This window comes from Triplophysa rosa, linkage group LG10 (assembly GCF_024868665.1).
Source record: "Triplophysa rosa linkage group LG10, Trosa_1v2, whole genome shotgun sequence".
Lineage (NCBI taxonomy): Eukaryota > Metazoa > Chordata > Actinopteri > Cypriniformes > Nemacheilidae > Triplophysa > Triplophysa rosa.
The window spans coordinates 1231024-1251014 of record NC_079899.1 but is presented as its reverse complement, the minus strand read 5'-3'; the positions used below and the strand labels follow the sequence as shown (position 1 = coordinate 1251014).

The following is a 19991-nucleotide window of genomic DNA, read 5'->3' as shown; positions in this document are numbered from 1 at the left end:
GCTCCTGGGATACATGGCATCCTCGGCGGGGGTGGTCCCCCTCGGGTCGATGCACATACGACCGCTCCAACACTGGCTACAGAGTCACGTTCCTTGGAGAGCGTGGCACACCGGCAGCAGGCATATGGTCACACGCTTTCTGCCGACACACCCTAAACCCCAGGTCTCCATGACCTTCTTGGGGTTGGGGTGCCTTGTGCAAATGGGCAAGCAGTGTCGGGGCGGTGGACGGGCCCCCGCCTGCGTTGGCATTTCAACTGCCTAGAGTTGTTGGTTGTGCTACTTGCATTGAGGAGGCTACTACCTCTTGTGCAGGGCAGGCACATGCTGGTCCGGTCGGACAGCACAACTGCTGTGGCGTATATCATTGGATTCTCTCACAGCAGCTAAACATGACTCGCCCGGCGCCTTCTCCTCTGGAGTCAGCAGGTGATCAGTTTCCTGCGAGCCACACACTTCCCAGGCGTCCTGAACCAGACAGCCGATGCGCTCTCTCGTCAGTCGACGCCTCTCGGGGAGTGGCTACTCCATCCCCGCGCAGCCAGCTCATTTGGGAGAGGTTCGGCCAGGCACAGGTGGTCCTGTTGCCTCCCCGGACTCCACCCATTGTCCGCTTTGGTACTCCCTGTCCGAGTGAACCCTTGGCACGAATGCCCTTGCGCACAGCTGGCCGCGGGACAAGCGGAAGTACGCTTCCCCCCAGTGAGCCTCATTGCACAGGGTCCTGTGCAAGGCCAGGGAAGAGGAGCATCAAGTGGTACTAGTTACGCCCCTTGGCCTAACCAGGACTTGGTTCTCTGAGTTAAGGCTCTGACAACGACTCCCCCCTGGCCGCTCCCCCTGGCAAACTGCTTCCCCAGGGGAAGGGGCACGTTACGGCATCCCAGGCAGAACCTGGTCTCCATGTCTGGACGGGACGAGGAGATCCTGAGTGACCCACCCCCGGTCTGGTTGGGACGTCACTCAGGCTAGGGCTTCGGCCACTGGGCGGCTATACGCCCATAGGTGGTGCCTCTTCTTGTCCTGGTGCTCTTCTCGGCGAGAAGACCCACGGAGTTGCTCGGTCGGGTACGAGCTGTCCCGTCCTCAAGAGAGACTGGGGAGTAACCTCTCCCCCTCCACACTGGGAATGTATGTAGCCGCTTCAGCCGCTCATCATGACCCAAGTGCTGGGTAGCCTCTGGGACAGCACGGCCTGGTCATTAGGTTCCTAAGGGGCGCGAGAGGGTGACCACCTTCCGTGCTCCGTACCCTCTTGCGACCTAGGTGGCGGGTCTTAAGAGGCCCCGCCCCCTTCGAGCCTCTCGGGGTTGCCGCTCTTTCTCAGTCCTGATAAAGATGGCTTTCCGCATGGCGCTCACCTCCAAGAGGGTAGGGGATCTGCAAGCACCCTCCGTGTCCACAGATTGCCTAGAACTCGGGGCCGGGATTCTCACGTTATCTTGAGACCCCGCCCCAGCTACATGCCCAAGGTTCCCACCACTCTCCCGACAGACCAGGTGGTGAACCTGCAGGCGCTCCCAACCTATCCGTGTTGTGTCCAGTACGCGCACGGCACCTCTACTTGGACCTCACGCAGAGCCCAGAAGCTCTGAGCAGCTCTTTGTCTGTTTCGGAGGTCAGCAGAAGGGAGTGCTGTCTCCAAACAGAGGCTGGCGCACTGGATCGTGGATGCCCTCGTTAGGGCGTACCGATCTCTTTTTGCCCCTGCCCGTTGGGAGTGAGGCACACCCCTCATGGGCACTGGCTCAGGGCGCCTCTCTGGCAGACATCTGCAGAGCTGCGGGTTGGGCTATGCCCAACAACTCCGTGAGATTCTAATACCTACGCGCGGAACCGGTGTCAGCCCGCATCCTGGCAAGGTGTGGGACCGGCAGCCAGTAGGGCGTACGCCTGCGGAAGCCCTTCCCCCTCCGGGGGGAGCAGTGGCGATCCCGCCTCACTTCTTTCCCCTCGGGTAAAGAACAGGCATTCCTTCCATCACTAAGCACCCTTCCAGGGGACAGGCTGGGCAGAGCAGCCCTTCCCCCTTAGGCCGGGGAACAGTTGAGTTATCTCTCACATAGCTCTAACCGGACCTAGTGCTCCAGACGTGGTAAGCCCCCCTCCGTGGGCTGTTCCGTCTGATGTATCCTCATGAATGGTTCCCACCTTGGCAACCCATGACCTCCCCAGGTGGACTCCCACCTTGCGGTTAACTCCTGCAGTCCGCACATTCCTCCCATGAGTTCTCCCCTGATGGTGAGACCATGTGGTGTCTCCACTATTCCTCCCTACGGTAGATAGTGGCCTCTGCAGCGTTTTTCCCCCAGGGGGGAATAATGCTTACCCAGTGGCCCATACGGTGCCGGGCGGCTTCTCGCCATTTAGAGAACTAAGGCCTCCGCCCGTGACGGCCGGTGTTAGGGGGCTTCCCAACTTTTTGTGGAAAGCTCTGGGTCCCCCTTCCACTCCACTGGAGGGTCATAATTTCGCGTTAGCGTGTTCGTCTGACTCGCCCAGGCCAGTCAACGTCGCTCCGCAGAGATTGTGACGCGGCTCAGTGTTCCATAGGAACCCCATTCTGTTGGTTCGACACAACGTCGAGAGACCGACAGAAAGGGAACGTCTTGGTTACGGATGTAACCTCGGTTCCCTGATGGAGGGAACGAGACGTTGTGTCCCTCATGCCACAACACTGGCCTCCCACCCCAGCGGTCGGGGGAGTATGCTTTAGTCTCCTCAGACCAAAGGTGAATGAATGAGCACGCATGCAAATTTCATTCACCAATTTTCATTGGCCTTTTCTAAATACTCAGAAGATGATAGGTTCTCAAGACAAACCCCATTCTGTCGGTTCGACACAACGTCTCGTTCCCTCCATCAGGGAACCGAGGTTACATCCGTAACCAAGACGTTATAGTCGTAACCGAGATGTAATCTTTCCACCACTGCTTTACAGTAACTGTGGAATGTGTGTGCTGTAAAGGTAAAATGTGTCCTTTTTATACCACCAGCATCATCAACTGAATTTATGTCACAGTGAAACTTGATTCTGATTGATTTGACATTCCAAGGTCCCCCAAGAACAACTGCTTAAACCGGAGTAAATCCATGCTAACACAGTGAGAACATGCACACTTTACACAGAAAGGCTGGGGCTCGATCCAGAGACCTTCTTGCTGTGAGGCAACAATAGTTTTATATGAATCTTCGATATTATGAAGTGTTCGTTACAAATGAGCTGATATAATATTTCATGTCAAATAATTTACTCATGAAGTAACCAGTCATGAACAGACAGTCTGTCTCCTCTGTTGATCACATCAGCTCCTGATCACACTGTCTGGATTTGTTCTGCTGTAACAACCTGGGTGTCCATTATCATTCCCTAAACCCACGACACAAGCAAAGAGACTCAAAGACACCCAAAAGCAAAGCGAATGCCTGATGACTCACCTGATGACTGAGCTGATTCTGTTACTGACTCTCTCATTTTGTCGAGCGTGTTGAAAGAGATGTCCAAATATTCTCTCTGGATGGCACTGACAGCGATCTTCCTTTGTTTGCGCTGACGTGGCACAATCTGTATCTTAAATTCAGTCTCATCGCTCTCATCATCGGGTTTGGGTTCACTGTCTCTTTCATCAGTCTCATCATTGTCCTCATCTCGTGAAGCTCCTCCGGCTTCTTCCGCCTTTAATGGATCCAGAGACTCCACGGTAAAGACGGGTCTATCGTCAAGGTGCACACAAGAATCATCTAAAGACGCGTTGGGTACATGCGAGGTCTTTCTGAAAAGATCTCGCTTTTGTTTTAGAGTCATGATGTTTTCTGGATGAGGTGTGGATTCAGGGAGCTCCAGAGATGCTGTCGAAGGATGTCCAAGGTTCTCCTCGACTGGTGCGCGGCTCCAGTTGTCTCTGTTGGAGCAATCCTCTATGCTAACCTGAACTACTGGAGACAGGTGTACCGTGCTGCCAACAGGTTCTTGGGGTTTGCTCAGGACACCGCCAGGGAGTTTGAGTGCCTCAAACAAGTCCTCGTTGCTCTCGACAATGCGCAGAGGAGGCAGAGGTTCAAAAACCAGCGAGTCGCTATCAGAGAGCGAGAGAATGGAGTGTTTTTCAAGGATAGACGTGCAGTCTGAGGACAGATCTATGAGGTCTGGATCCTCTTTGTCATGTGGAAGTCTGGCCGGTGCGGTCAGCGGCGAGTCCAGCCCGTCGGGTTTATCATCAAACGTCTCCATACAGCTCAGACGCACCTCGGGAATAATGGGCCTGACGTTGTCGTTGGGTGCGGCAGAGCCTCTTCGATCTACGGCGGAGTGTCCATTAGAAGAGTCTTTGGTGTGCCGCTGAGCTCTGTGCTGCTGTCTGATGACAGACGAGGAAGATGATGGGTGTACCGCCGCAGGTCCCTGCAAGTCACAGCGGTCGATGCAGGACTTGCGACGGTGCTCGTCCAGATTGAAGAGAATCGAGTCTGTGTTGCTGATGTCCAGAGATTTCTGCTTGTGCATGGCCTGCAGTCTCTTTTTCTTGCTGCTGCTGCTGTCGTCTCTGGCGGGATAGAGCAGAGCATCCTGCAGCGCACCGCCCTCCTTGTATTCAGCCAGCTCGATGTCACCTGCAAAGAGGACAGATGATGAGAGCAGAACAATCACGAACACAGTCATGAAGACTTGAATGATTCACTCACTCCTTTGAGCGTTCAGCTCCACGGGCTGATACTTCACCGACTTGCTGCCCCCGATTCTTTTGAGTCGAGCGAAGAAGGTCTGAGATTCCTTACTGCCTGCTCCCGTTGGAGTATCGTGGACGTCAGATTCATCAAACACGCTGTCTTCTTCTAAACATGAAAACAAGACAGTTCATGAATCTATCAGGACATCAAGAGCTCTTTCTCGAGACGTGTTTCAGACGTGTACCTTTCTCTTTCTCACTATAGCGGCTGATGTTTGAGTTATCGCTGTAGAGCGGCCCGGCGGACACGTGTGACCTGCAGCTGTGATACTGAGCGTTAAGTGTGTTGATGGTGATGTGGATCAGATGAAGCACCACCTCTTTACTCATGTCCATATCTCTGTATGGATACTGAAGAACACCGTTAATCAGTGAGAAAACTTTGCCAATAATACGTTAAGAGTGTCTTGAAACTCCATTCCCTTATGTTGACTGTTATTACACAAGCTGTATGTCTGTGGTACGTACCTTATAAAGGATGACAAGTAAAGCTTTGAGCCACATCTGTCTGATGTGAGGTTTAAGAGCCCACAGTGAGCAGCGTGGAGGCTCCTGGAAGTTTGGCCGGAGCTGAGGACACGTGCAATACTTCAACACCTGCACCACCAGTGGTAACAGCTGCTTACCCAAACCAATATTATAATCCATCACCTGAAGAACACAAGAACACAAACCCAATGAATCTTGAGATTCACACAAACACTGTCGAGACCATCACTTCTCATCTCACCTGAGAGATTCCTGCAATGAAAGCATTGAAGCAGGTGGAGGAACGCATTTTCTGAGGGGTTATCATGAAACATCCCATCTGCTGATCGTATCCCAGCAGCACATACAGATGCCTCTTGACCGTGTTGAACGCTTTGGCGCTGCCGATGTCCGCCTCTGCACTGCTTCTGTCTTTGGCCATGAACTTCATGAGCACCATGATGAGCTGATGGACGGTCTGATGGTCTATACCTGCATCTTCTGCCATCAGATCTTTAATGATGGAGTCGTCCTCTGGAGAAGTGCTCTCACCTGCACATTTACAGAGTTAGTGGAGTTAGTGGAGTTAGTGGAGTGAGTGAGTGAGTGAGTGAGTGAGTGAGTGAGTGAGTGAGTGAGTGAGTGAGTGAGTGAGTGAGTGAGTGAGTGAGTGAGTGAGTGAGTGAGTGAGTGAGTGAGTGAGTGAGTGAGTGAGTGAGTGAGTGAGTGAGTGAGTGAGTGAGTGAGTGAGTGAGTGAGTGAGTGAGTGAGTGAGTGAGTGAGTGAGTGAGTGAGTGAGTGAGTGAGTGAGTGAGTGAGTGAGTGAGTGAGTGAGTGAGTGAGTGAGTGAGTGAGTGAGTGAGTGAGTGAGTGAGTGAGTGAGTGAGTGAGTGAGTGAGTGAGTGAGTGAGTGAGTGAGTGAGTGAGTGAGTGAGTGAGTGAGTGAGTGAGTGAGTGAGTGAGTGAGTGAGTGAGTGAGTGAGTGAGTGAGTGAGTGAGTGAGTGAGTGAGTGAGTGAGTGAGTGAGTGAGTGAGTGAGTGAGTGAGTGAGTGAGTGAGTGAGTGAGTGAGTGAGTGAGTGAGTGAGTGAGTGAGTGAGTGAGTGAGTGAGTGAGTGAGTGAGTGAGTGAGTGAGTGAGTGAGTGAGTGAGTGAGTGAGTGAGTGAGTGAGTGAGTGAGTGAGTGAGTGAGTGAGTGAGTGAGTGAGTGAGTGAGTGAGTGAGTGAGTGAGTGAGTGAGTGAGTGAGTGAGTGAGTGAGTGAGTGAGTGAGTGAGTGAGTGAGTGAGTGAGTGAGTGAGTGAGTGAGTGAGTGAGTGAGTGAGTGAGTGAGTGAGTGAGTGAGTGAGTGAGTGAGTGAGTGAGTGAGTGAGTGAGTGAGTGAGTGAGTGAGTGAGTGAGTGAGTGAGTGAGTGAGTGAGTGAGTGAGTGAGTGAGTGAGTGAGTGAGTGAGTGAGTGAGTGAGTGAGTGAGTGAGTGAGTGAGTGAGTGAGTGAGTGAGTGAGTGAGTGAGTGAGTGAGTGAGTGAGTGAGTGAGTGAGTGAGTGAGTGAGTGAGTGAGTGAGTGAGTTTAGTGGAGAGAGAGCGAGAGTGAGTAAGTGACAAAGACGGTAAGACAGCGAGTTAGTGGATTTAGTGGAGTGAGAGAGTGAGTGAGAGAGAGAATGAGTGAGTGAGTGAATCGGAATATCTGATTTGTGTGTTTTACCTGTAAGGACTTTCTCAAGCATATTTCCCAGGGTGGGTGCCGACTGCTCTTGTGTTGTAAGTCTGAGAGCTAAAGACAGAGACAAAAAAAGACACAAAAATCTTATTTAGTTTGGCAGCTGTATGACACAGTTCTTTTTACACAGGTCTATAAAGTCAGACATTACTTTAGATGTATAAACAGATCTAGAATAGTTTAAAATGTTAGGGATTTCTATCTTTTATTCATATAACAGCCTCCAGATGCATATATTCACACATAAATATTGTTAGATTTTTTTATGTTTGTGGTTTTAAAACATTGCCATGAATCTCCAGCATTTCTATCATTGTGTATAAGACACACAATAAATAAAGACAAGAGCAACACTCACGCAGTTTATTACAGAGCGTTTCAGGAAGAGACAGCGTTCTCTTGGACTCGGATGGACCCTTGACGCTGTCCCGTAAAGATCGGACGCTCTTCTGGCGATTTCTGGCGAAGCGAGCACGTCTGATCTTCCATAGAGCCGCATCACTCAGGTTGCCAACATTTGTCCTCACAGCAGTGATGGCTTATAGAGAAAATGCAGAAATGATAAATAGATTGAGATATTCTTAACTTTACACACTAGAGATGATTTTACTGAAATCTTTTGTAATGAGCATCACCTCATCCAGACACTGATGTATATTTTATTATCGCCGTGGGGACAGTCCATAGGCGTAATGAGTTGTATACTGTACAAACTGTATATTTTATCCCCTATCCCTAACCAACCCCTAAACCTAAAGATCGTAGAACACTTTTTACATTTTTAGACTTTCAAAAATTATCGTTCTGTACCATTTAAGCTTTTTTGCCCATGAGGACCTCAATTTTGGTCCCCACAGTGACACGAGTCCCCATGTGTTGGTGTGCATTCAGGTTTAGGTCCCCGCCGGGATATAAAAACATGAACACACACACACACACACACACAGAGACACTGTAATGTAGTACACCTTCAGCAGGCTACTACGAGGCATGTTAAGGTATCAAGTAGGGGAAAAAAATGGCTTGACCCGTGTACTTCTCTGTGAGAGATGGGTTTTATTTACATGTGCACCAAAATCCAGTAATCCAGCAGTGAAGAGCAAAAGAAAACCCAAAGTACCAAAACAACAACAAAATAAAATGAGAGGAAAAAAAACTGTACCAAATAAGCACTCAATCTTGTAGTCTCCACAGTATACAACAGAGTAACGCACAACACTGCAATAGCACGTAGTTAAACTTAGTGACCCCCCTGAACTGAAATCTGGCAAAGCTTATAAAGGCCAGACCCCGCCCCTTCCTCCAGGCAATACCATCAACAGGTAAGGTTATGAGTATTATATACTTCTATATGAAATATAAACAGTGATTATGCATCATTACTAAATCCCTTCTCGTGGCAAATATCATATAATTAATAATAGATTAATAATGCATGTTTAATAACTTATATCCGTTTTCTATACAGATAGAAACTGCTGGGTACCCCTACGGACAAGCAAATGGTTTAATCGAGCTCACGGCCCACTGCGCCGGCGCAGCGCGGTTTGATGACATCATAACCATGTGCCTAACGTGAGCTCTAGTTCGCCGATCTCACTCCCAGCAACCGGATTTTTTTGTTTCTCTCTATAAACACCTAAACAAGCAAACAACAAAACTGTTAAACTCAATGTTTAGACAATAAACATTAAACATGACAAACGATTATGTGTGATATGTCTCGTAAATATTGACCGATCGGGGATATGGAATGTAAATGTATGACCAAGCGCCATTGGCGTGTGCACCCGCTCCTCCTATAGCGGGGTTAACAGGTAAGGGAAATGCGAGTGTGAATCTGTGTGTGTGTAACCAGCGCTGCCGCTTACAGCGGTGAAGAAGATAACTTCTTCACACACACACACTCACACACACACACACACACACACAGAGACACACACACACATGCGTTTTCATGTTTTATTGGGTCCTAATGATTTTTATACTGCACAAACGCTCACCCTACTCCTAAACCAAATCCTTTATACAAACCTTTCTTCCTGAATTCTTCCATGTTCAAATAAACATGATTTACTTGGATTTATAATCCATCTGACTGATACACACAATGTAGCTGATTTCAGGTTTTACACACACACTGAGAAACAAGGATGAACACTCACTTGTAGGGAAAGGAAAGTCTTTATTGCAGTCGAGATGGAGTTGAGCCTCCAGCGAGAGCGTCTCGAATCGATTGACAAAGAACTCCCAGCTGAGAGCAGGAATCTCATGTTTGAGCGAATGAAGCAGCAGCAGTTTGCTGAGGATGATGGGTCGGTCTCTGACCACTGTATCAAACTGAAAATCCAGACACAGACACAAGCCCTGAAGGAAGACAAACTCAAACGTGTCAGTCGCGTCAGGTGATGGGGATTTGACAATAGGGTTACGGTGATGTTTACTCACCTGCAGTGATGGACGTTTGATGGTGTCCAACAGAAGTCGAGCTCTGGTGGCCACAGCGGGGTTCACGTCCTCGATACTGGCCAGAAAACAGCAGAATGCGTGGGCCAGAGAATATTTCAACAAATGACTCTTCGTAACTGAACCGATGTCCAGAAACCGGCACAGAACTGCCACCCGCTCCACTGAAACACGTGACACTTCTTTAACACTCTTTTAACATACAACATGGAAACGTCTTGGTTACGGATGTAACCTTAGTTCCCTGATAGAGGGAACGAGACGTTGTGTCGAGCTGATAGATGGGGTTCGCTCTTGAGAACCTATCAACTTCTGACTAGTTTAGAAAAGGCCAATGAAATTGGCGAATGAAATTTGCATGCCGGACTCCGCCCCGGATATCCGGGTATAAAAGGGAGACGGTGTGCTGCATTCATTCACCTTTGGGTCTGAGGAGCCTGAGCATCCCTCGACTGCTGTGGTGGGCGGCCAGCGTTGTGGCAAGAAGGACACAACGTCTCGTTCCTTCCATCAGGGAACTGAGGTTACATCCGTAACCAAGATGTTCCCTTTCTGTCTGTCTCTCGACGTTGTGTCCAGCCGACAGATGGGGTTCCTATGGAAAATGCCACAGCGCTGTGCCGCGTCACAATCTCTAGCGGAGCGACGCTGACTGGCCTGGGTGAGTCAGACGTGAGCGCTAGTGCGAAATTGTAACCGTCCAGTGGAGAGGTAGCTCCAGTGGAGAGCTTTTGAAGAAAAGGTGGGAAGCCCCTGCCACCGGCTGTCACAGGCAAAGGCCTTGATTCTCTAACAGCGAGAAGCCGCCCGGCACCGTAAAGGAAAACTCATGGGAAAATGTGCAGACTGAAGGAGTTAACTGCAAGGTGGAAGTCCACCTAGGGATGTCATGGGTTGCCGAGGTGGGAACCATTCATGAGGATACATCAGATGGAACCGCCCATGGGGGGGGTTACCACGTCTGGAGTACTAGGTCCGGTTAGAGCTATGTGGTAGATAACTCAACTGTTCCCCGGCCTAAGGGGGCAGGGCTGCTCTGCCCAGCCTGCCCCCAGGAAGGTGCTTAGTGATGGATGGAATGCCTGTTCTTTACCCAGTGGGGAAAGAAGGGAGGCGTAAATAGCCGCTGATCACCCTAGAGGAAGGGGGAAGGGCTTTCGCAGGCATACGCCCTACCAGCTGCCGGTCATACATGCTGACACCGGTTCCACGCGTAGTTTGTAGAACCTCACGAAGGTGTTGGGCGTAGCCCAACCTGCAGCTCTGCAGATGTCTTCCAGAGAGGTGCCCTGAGCCAGTGCCCATGAGGAGGCTACACCCCGAGTGGAGTGTGCCCTCCCTCCTAATGTGCAGGGGCGACCTTGAGATCGGTATGCCGTAGCGACGGCATCCACGATCCAGTGAGCCAGCCTCTGTTTGGAGACAGCCCTCCCCTTCTGCTGACCTCCAAAACAGACAAAGAGCTGCTCAGAGCTTCTGAAGCTCTGCGTGCGGTCCAAGTAGAGGCGCAGTGCGCGTATTGGACACAACACGGATGGGGTTGGGTCTGCCTCCCCAGTGGGGCGTGCCTGCAGGTTCACCACCTGATCTCTAGGGGGAGTGGTGGGAACTTTGGGCACATAGCCGGGCCGGGGTCTCAGGATAACGTGAGAATCATCGGGCCCAATTTCTAGGCAATCTGTGGACACGGAGGGTGCTTGTAGGTCCCCTATCCTTTTGGAGGTGAGCGCCATCAGGAGAGCCGTCTTTATCGTGAGGTGAGAAAGAGTGGCATCTCTGAGGGGCTTGAAGCGGGAGCCTCTTGAGGCCCGCCACCAGTCCGGGAAGGCAACAGGTCCACCTGCGCCTGGTCGAACTGCTCCCATATGAGCCGGACTGCGAGGGGATGGAGTCGCCACTCTCCGCGAGGCGTCGACTGACGAGAGAGCGTGTCGGCTGTCTTGTTCAGGTTGCCTGGGATATGTGTGGCTCGCAGGGAGCTGATCACCTGCTGACTCCACAGGAGGAGGCGTCGGGTGAGTCGTGTTAACTACCGTGAGCGAATGCCACCCTGTCGATTGATATACGCCACGGCATTTGTGCTGTCCGACCGGACCAGCACGTGCTTGCCCTGCACGAGAGGCTGCAGCCTCTTCAGTGCAATTAGCACAGCCAACAACTCTAGGCAGTTGATATGCCAGCGCAGGCAGGGGCCCGTCCTCCACCCCGACACTGCGTGCCCGTTGCACATGGCACCCCAGCCCCAGGGGGTTAGGGTGCGTCGGCAGAGAGGCGTGATGATCATACACCTACTGCTGGTGTGCCACGCTCTCCAGGGAACCCGACTCTGTAGCCAGTGTTGGAGCGGTCTGTGCATCAACCCGAGGGGGACCACCCCCACCGAGGATGCCATGTACCCAGGAGCCTCTGAAATTGTTTCAGGGGGACCGCTGACTGCCTGAAGTGTTTCAGGCAGTTCAACACTGACTGAGCGCGCTCTGAGTCAGCCACGCTGTCATGGAGACAGAGTCGAGTTCCATACCGAGAAAGAGGATGCTCTGCACAGGGGAGAGCTTGCTCTTTTCTCGGTTGACCTGTGGTCCCAACCGATCTAGGTGCCGGAGCACTAGGTCCCTGTGTGTACACAACAGATCTCGCGAGTGTGCCCAGATGAGCCAGTCGTTGAGATAGTTTAGTACCCGCTCACCTCTCTCCCCGAGGGGAGTGAGGGCGGCTTCCACGATCTTCGTGAAGACTCGTGGGGACAGGGACAGACCGAAAGGGGGGTCTCTGTACTGATATGCCTCCCTCGAAAGCGAGACACGAGTCCTTTAGGTCGATTGCCATGAACCAATCTTGACATCTGGTAGACGCCAGGATGCGCTTCTGCGTGAGTATCCTGAACGGCAGCTTGAGTAGGTGCCTGTTCAGGGTATGCAGATCTAGCACCCCCCCCCCTTTTTTGGGGGACGATGAAGTACGGGCTGCAAAACCCGTTGAACATCTCAGCTAGAGGGACGAGCACGATCGCTTGCCAGAGGGGTGGTGACCCTGGCACAAAGCACGGGAGCATCCTAGCCTCTGACTGAGTTTGAGAGGATACCCTAAACCTGAGCGGGCGTCTGGCGAGTTACATCGCGTAGCCGAGACGGGTCATATCCCATAGCCACCGTGACGGTTTGTGGCTCTAGTCAGGCTTCCAGGGACCGAGACCGGGGCTAGGGGTACGATCTGCTTCATCGACCACCCAGGGGGTGGTTCGATAGCTGGCAGTGCGGATTCCTTGCCGTGGGGAAGCCCCCGGGGAGGAGATCGGCTCTGCTGACTTACCTGCCTGGCAATAATGCAGCACAACGCATTGTCGACTGAGAGTGCTGAGGGCTGCTGATTATCCTCGACATTGGGTCTCGCTGAGACGCAACGTCGAGTTTCCGAACACCATCATGTAGAGGGTGAGAGCAGCTGTGATAAACACCCAGAGAGAGAGGAAACTCTTAAGAGAGTGGGCTGTTGGGACAGGGCAGGAACCGTCCCTGATCGACCACCCAGCGATGGAATGGCTGGGGTCGGGCCCGATGGTATTCTCGATCTCCCTGGGGTCTTCCCATGAGGGCCGCTTCTGCTTTCGCCGCGGCTGCTGATGGGGCGATGGTCTCCTCTTCGATGTCTCTTCTGGGGGGGGGGTGCCTGAGTGGGAGGCGCCAGAGCCGGAGGGCGTCGAAGAGGACCAGGGCTGCTGGGAAGCAGACGTGCACGGGACTCGACGGCCGAGGGCAGCACATTCTACCTGGGGGATTTTGACGTATCCTCTAGCTGCCTCACCTTCGAGGGAAGAGAGGGTGACAGAACTTGTTTGACGTGAACGGGCCGGAAAGGGGGCGTTCCAGGTCTTACTAAGTTCCTCATGCACTTCCGGTAAACACGGCACCAAAACCCGAGGCACCATGTATCCAGCCGTGAGCGCTGGGAGAGGCAGTGCGGGCACTGCAACCCAACGCTCATGGCGGCCCGGGAAAGCATGCCTGACATTTCGACGTACGCTTCTTCCTGGGCTCGACCCCCCGAGGGAGGGAGCTCCGAGGAATCGCCGGAGTCAGATGGCAGTACGTAACCCCACAATGCTGCAAGGGACATCTCATCATTATCACACACCATTTCCGAATACGTGGTTAAGGAACAAGATGGTGGGACCGTCTCCTGGGGAACGGTCAGACGAGCTAGATGAGGTGCGAACGGTCTGTGAGCCAGTGGCTGGCGGATTAACGCTCACAGTAATCCTCATATCACCCTCGCTGCTTGCCGTAGCGGACGGCAGGGCCGTAGTCCTGCCGTCACGGAACGGGGAGCAGACGAGGTGGTGGCTGAGTCCCGTGGGAACACAGCCACCCGTGACACAACGTCTGAATCGTCAACCGCCCGCAGTGCGGGCAGGACGTATCCATAACGTCTGGAACACTTCTGGAACTCCCGAGACGCCCAGGGGAAGTCGCTGCAGGAAGGGACAGTCCGCTGCACCACGTCATAAGATTCCAGCAGTAATTCGGCGTAGAGTTTGAAGTCTCGAAGTCGATCAGTGTGAAGGCTCCGAAGAACAAAAGGTGAATGAATGCAGCACGCCGTCTCCCTTTTATACCCGGATATCCGGGGGCGGAGTCCGGCATGCAAATTTCATTCGCCAATTTCATTGGCCTTTTCTAAACTAGTCAGAAGTTGATAGGTTCTCAAAAGCGAACCCCAACTGTTGGCTCGACACAACGTCGAGAGACCGACAGAAAGGGAACTGATATTAACTGACATTGATGATGCTTCTGATGTGTTATCACGGTGATGCTGGAGTGTTACACTAAAACAGGGGTGTCCAAAGTCAGTCCTGGAGGGCCGGTGTCCTGCAAAGTTTAGCTTCAACCCTAATCAAACACACCTGAACAGCTAATCAAGGTCTCACAAAGCAGACTAGAAACTTCCAAACAGGTGTGTTGAGCCAAGTTGGAGCTAAACTCTGCAGGACAGTGGCCCTCCAGGACCGACATTGGACACCCCTGCACTAAAACATAACCACACATGAACACTTTTCATTCAGACAACATTTCTCTTGCTCGATCACGGTGAGAGGCTCTTAACTAGTCCCACAATACCACAAAAGCCTGACCGGTAACCATAGCAACACACAGGGGAGGGGATTTCAGTTTGTGATCCGACCTGCTTGAAAGCGAATCTTCCAGTCTTTGCTGTTGAAGCTGCTGTCCACCAACCTCCAAAAAATATCGGCACCGTGAGAGAGAGAGAGAGCGTGCAGGAGCTGAGGGACAGCCAGAGACGCCAGCTGACAAAACTCTGACTTTAACATACACCACAAACTGAACACACAGAGAGAGAGAGGGACTCAGCGTTACGGGCACTTGCTCCACAATGCACATGTGAATTTACATCATTTTCACTTTGATTTTGTTCATCAATGTTATTTGATAAAGTAATGTATCATATATAGAGCGAGAGAGTGAGAGAAAGAGAGAGTTGCTGTTATAATGAAAGAACACTGTAATTCTGACCTGGGAATGAGCATTTTCTCCTGTATGTAAGCCAGGAATTTTGGGTGATCTTTTCTGGCGTGAATCAGACATTCACCATGTAAACACAGAATCTTAAGACAGCTCAACATGTTGAACAGAATGTCTGGCTCCTCAAACTTATTCATCTCCTGTAACAAAACACAAATTCTATGTAAAAATGGAATATCAGTGTGTGTGTGTGTGCGTGTGCGTGTTACCTGCAGTATGGTGTAGAGCAGTTTAAGAGAAGCTGGGAGCTGAAGGTAAGAGAAGTTTCTTTCCAGACTGTTTCTCAATGCTGTCAAGAAGAAAAGTCATGATGAGAAAGAATAAAAGCACCGATGACACGTTGAAGAGGAGCTATATCAAACACAGAATGGTTAGGCAGGGATAATAGTTTTATTGAGCCGATAGCAAACAACAGAAGAATGTTTTAGGCGGAGATGATAATCATAGAGCTACAACTTCAAACGGCCATCATGAAAAAAAGATCCTGTGTAGAGTGAATACTAAAGCAACAAGTAGTCTATCAACAGTATGCTGTGTTTTAAAAGTAAGGGGTGTTCTACACAATCTTTTGGGAGAAAGTTAGCGTTAACATACACTTCATGTTTCCCAAACTACTGCAGTTAACATGCAGCTGTCTCACAGAAAGTTATAAAACATGAGAATGAATAGGTGTTTTTCCCTTTTTTCTTTTACCAAAACTGGTGGGTCTTGAAAAAGAAAAAGTTTGGGAACCCCTGCTGTACCAATGGTCATGGATTGGGTTACACTCATTTTAAAAACACTGAAATGATTCAAATGAGCTGAGATTGACCATATGCAATACACCTTATTTGAAATAAAACAAAGCAGAATGTCACGATTCTGCCTCATCGTGTCATGTCTTTCTTGGTCTTGTGGCAGAATCATGGCAGAGCCTCATGTTTTGTGTGGAGAGAAGCATATTATTGTGCATTCTTCTCCAGTCTCGTCCTTGGCCCCGCCCCTCTCGTTTCCTCATTTAGCTTCCGGCCTGTGTCTCATTACCCACACCTGCCCATTTTTATCTTCTTTTTTACATTATTAGAAAACATGGAATTAGCTTCCACTCTTACTGTTACTACGCTACTTAGTCTCTTTCTGCCTTCCTCTGCCTGGGAGAGATTCCCCCAGGCCCAGATGACCGTCATATGCCTATCCCTAACTAGAGATTACGCCAGCTCCATCTGAACGTCCTGTGCCATCCTCCTGCAGACTGACTGACCATCCCAGCTCCATCTCAGGCAATTCCATCACCAACCAAGAGCAAAGACGGACTACTTGTCATATTAATTCTAAATTTACAATACTTGGTATTTAACACTAAACTAACATCACATGACAGCAGTTTGAAGTTATAGCTGCACTCAGTTACATGATGCCATTATTATTTTCCCTGCTCATAACATTCCTCTGTTGTCTGATATTGATCACCAAATAAGACAAAATTAGACCTAATTAGTTTCAACAAATGAAATTTCCTGAATCACAACTAATAACTCTCTCTATTCTTTTTTTCTCCATTTCATCATCATTGGAGTTTGGGTTCCTCGCCACAGGGCCGTGTTGGCTTGCTCACCGGGAGACCGCTGATATTAGATATTATTTATTATTCTTAGAATAATCTTGCTTGGTCTATAAACACCATGCACTATGCTGTGTTTGACCTTTTCTGTGTTTTTCAGTTTTTTTTATTTTCTCTTGTAAAGCTGCTTTGGAACAATGCACATTGTGAAAAATGTTACAATTAGTTACACTGTAATTTCTGTATAATTATGCAGTACATTGCGGGCAGTAATCTAAAGTGTTATTGCTATATCTTTTAACCTTTGTTTGTTTCATCAAAAACAGCTTTTCAGACATAACATGTTCTCCCTGCTCATTTAAAATATTGTTTTACATTTTTGTCAGCTGGGTAAACAAAAGCTCTTGACACCATAAAGAAGTCATTTATGCAATGACATGTTGTTTGTTTGTGTGCAGGTTTGTGATGTCATCATGAGCACATACGAGGGATTTCAGGTGAAGGATTAGGACTGTCAGGGTTTTCCGTGTCTTCTTCAGCTCCTCCATTCTCTGATTTCAGAGTGAATTCCGCTTGAGGAAAAACCAAACTCTCTTCCAGACACTCGGACGGCTCCTGTGCAGAAAACACGGTTCAGATCACATATACTGTATACACCTTTATTTAACCAGGTACTGTAAGTCAATTGAGAACCAGTTCTCATTTACAATGACGACCTGACCAAGAAGCAGCAGGTTCAGTACAACAATTACACAATTAACACAATTATAAACGAAGTCACAAACAGTGAAGAAACAAACAATCGATTTACTAAAAACAAGCACAATGATCTTGAACAAATTACAAAATTAAGCTTTTAAAAACTGCAAACGAAACAAATGAACTGAGGTTTAAGGTCTCTAAGCAGCAGCAAACTGAAATGAATAACGACCAAAAGAAGTACGGGCTTTAGGTATGACAAGACTGATAATGCCGCTGGAGCGCAAATTACGACTTGGATTATGTATATTAAGAAGTAACTGTACATAAGATGGAGTTTTCCCGATAAGAGTATTATAAATAAACAAAAACCAATGAATTTGTCTGCGAGAATGAAGAGAAAACCAATTCAATGATAGATACAGATGACAATGATGAGTGTTAAAAGAAGCTCCAGTTACAAAGCGGATTGCAGCATGATAAATAACATCTAGTGTGTGCTCGTGTGTGCGTGTGCGTGTGTGTCTCACCACCAGTCGTATCTGTTCACGTGGTGTCAATCTCTCCATCAGCTCACAGGCCAGCTGATAACACAGAATGCTGGACTGACACAGGTTACACTCCATGGGTTTCTCATCTTTCTGACAGGTGTGTGACCCCCCCCACGGCGCCTGTAACACGCTGTTTATAATGGACACAGTGTCCCGACCCACACTGCCCTCCAAACCCAACAACACTCCGTCATCCTGCAGCTCCATCTGCATGACAACACACAAACACATCACTTGGCCGTCATCCTCAGTCTGAATATACACAGTGCTGGTGTCAGATCTCAGGATGATGACATCCTATCTTTATTGATACTCATCCGCTCTTTTCCTCATCACATTCACAATGTATTAGACCACCGTAAGACCACATTTTAAGAGTCTGTAAAAAATGTTATTGTCATTTATAAGGCATATAACAAACTGATGCTGATTTTTGTATGGCCTCTTTAGTTCTTGATGACAGTTAGCATTCTTGCTCTCATTGTTTTTAATGGGCATCTGAATAAAAAGAATAAAGTGCTTTAGTATTCTTTCAGCCTTTCTTATAAACTACATTTGTGGATAACAACAATAATGATACTTTAGCATAAGAAATCTTGATGTGACTAAAGGGCTCAGACACACTGCTGGATTATGTTAATTACTAAGGCCTGGATCACACAGAAGGCATTTTATGCAGTGAGAGGCACCTTTCTGAACTGTTTTCTGTTGGCACCGAGCGTTTTGCGTGTTGTTTATGCTCGTTTTTCTGCCTGCTGTGTCTTGTGGTTTTACCGGAGCGCCTGAAGTTGGAAAAAATCAATGCGAGTTTCTTTTTCCATTGCCCAATCGCATGAACGGAGAGGCGGGCCTTCTGTTGTGGTGACGGAACTTTACATTTGCTTGATACGTCCGGAGACTGCAATGATGAAAGAGAAACTTGTGTTGGCTGACGAGGGTTAACCGAGCAAGGACAAATCAAGCTTCCTCTGCTTGCACTTTGTTTAAGTTTCTGATAATATGACAGGTAACAGCAGCTAGAGCGCTGGCGCAATAATCCTTGACTGACAGGACAGCTGATTCGGTGGTTCGCAGCGAATTCGCAGATCTTTTTAAACAGTCGACCCAAAAGGTCTGACGTTTTCAGACATGAAAGACGGCCCCTAACACATCATTGGGTGCTGCGGGTGGTCTAATACAGTACATCTCATAAGCACTGCATGTCAGGTACACATTCTGAAGTACATGTGAAGATGAGATCAGTACATTGAGTTCTGTGTGCGTGAGGAATCTTTCACCTGTTTGAGGATGAGGTCAAACATGAGAATGAAACAGCTCAGGTTAATTTCGTCATCATCACAATCCAGATCCAGAGCACAGTTACCCGCCGCGTGACCCAGATTCTTAAATGGACTGCAGTGTAGAGGACTGCGGAAGGGACTGGGAAACGGACTCAGATTATTGTGCCGCCCTCTTCTGCCGGGGTCTGACACCACACTCACCTACAGTCAACACAACACAAACATGTGAGCTTCATCACAAGAGACTATCGTCAGTAGTTTACCATGACAACAATAGTTCATCAGTTCAAATGTTCGTGTGGCGACCCTGAGCCTGTGTCTTACCCTCCTGGGTCCTGCATTTCCAGACAAGTCTGAAGCCCGTGCCTTTCTCTGATTGGCCAGTTCCTTTAGTGAGTTAACACCATCAGAAAACATGCTAATGAGTAACTGCAGAGGAACCACGATATCCAGCTGAGACAGAACCTGCACAACAACACACACAAAACTCATGTTGACACGGTTTCCTAAAGAGAACATGGAGATGTGTGTGTGTCTGTCTGTGTGTGTTTGTGCATGTCTGTGTGTTAATGTGTGTGTGTGTGTGTGCGCGTATGTATGCATGTCTGTCTGTGTGCGTGCCTGTTTCTTTGTGTGTGTGTGTGTCTCTGTTTATTTGCGTGCGTGTTTGTTTGTTTGTGTGTGTGTGTGTGTGTGTGTGTGTCTTTTTATTTGCGTGCGTGTGTGTCTGTTTATTTGCTTGCGTGTGTGGGCATGTCTGTCTGTTTAAGTGTGTGCGTGTGTGTTTGTGTGTTCGTGCATGTGTGTTTGTTTGTTTGTGTGTGTGTGTGTGTGTGTGTGTGTGCGTGTGTGTGTGTGTGTGTGTGTGTGTGTGTGTGTGTCTGTTTATGTGTGTGCATGTGTGTGTTTGTGTGTGTGTGCATGCGTGTTTGTTTGTTTGCGTGTTTGTGTGCGTGTTTGTTTGTGTGCGTGCGTGTTTGTGTGTGTTTGTTTGTGTGTGTG

General features: G+C 49.2%; 1 protein-coding gene across 1 annotated transcript in view; it reads right to left on the bottom strand.

Moving 5' to 3' along the window:
• The window catches only part of LOC130559910 (protein unc-79 homolog), a 57306-nt gene that overhangs the window by 14965 nt on the left and 22350 nt on the right, over positions 1–19991 (bottom strand). The window contains exons 17-32 of the mRNA XM_057343251.1: positions 19314–19454; positions 18987–19190; positions 17689–17916; positions 16945–17074; positions 15129–15208; positions 14911–15059; positions 14561–14718; positions 9365–9546; positions 9082–9283; positions 7275–7454; positions 6902–6970; positions 5458–5747; positions 5196–5378; positions 4913–5078; positions 4684–4833; positions 3439–4611 (exon numbers count right to left, since the gene is read on the bottom strand). Of these exons, the coding sequence (XP_057199234.1) occupies positions 3439–4611; positions 4684–4833; positions 4913–5078; positions 5196–5378; positions 5458–5747; positions 6902–6970; positions 7275–7454; positions 9082–9283; positions 9365–9546; positions 14561–14718; positions 14911–15059; positions 15129–15208; positions 16945–17074; positions 17689–17916; positions 18987–19190; positions 19314–19454 (3685 nt within the window). The remainder of the gene's footprint in view (positions 1–3438; positions 4612–4683; positions 4834–4912; positions 5079–5195; positions 5379–5457; positions 5748–6901; positions 6971–7274; positions 7455–9081; positions 9284–9364; positions 9547–14560; positions 14719–14910; positions 15060–15128; positions 15209–16944; positions 17075–17688; positions 17917–18986; positions 19191–19313; positions 19455–19991) is intronic.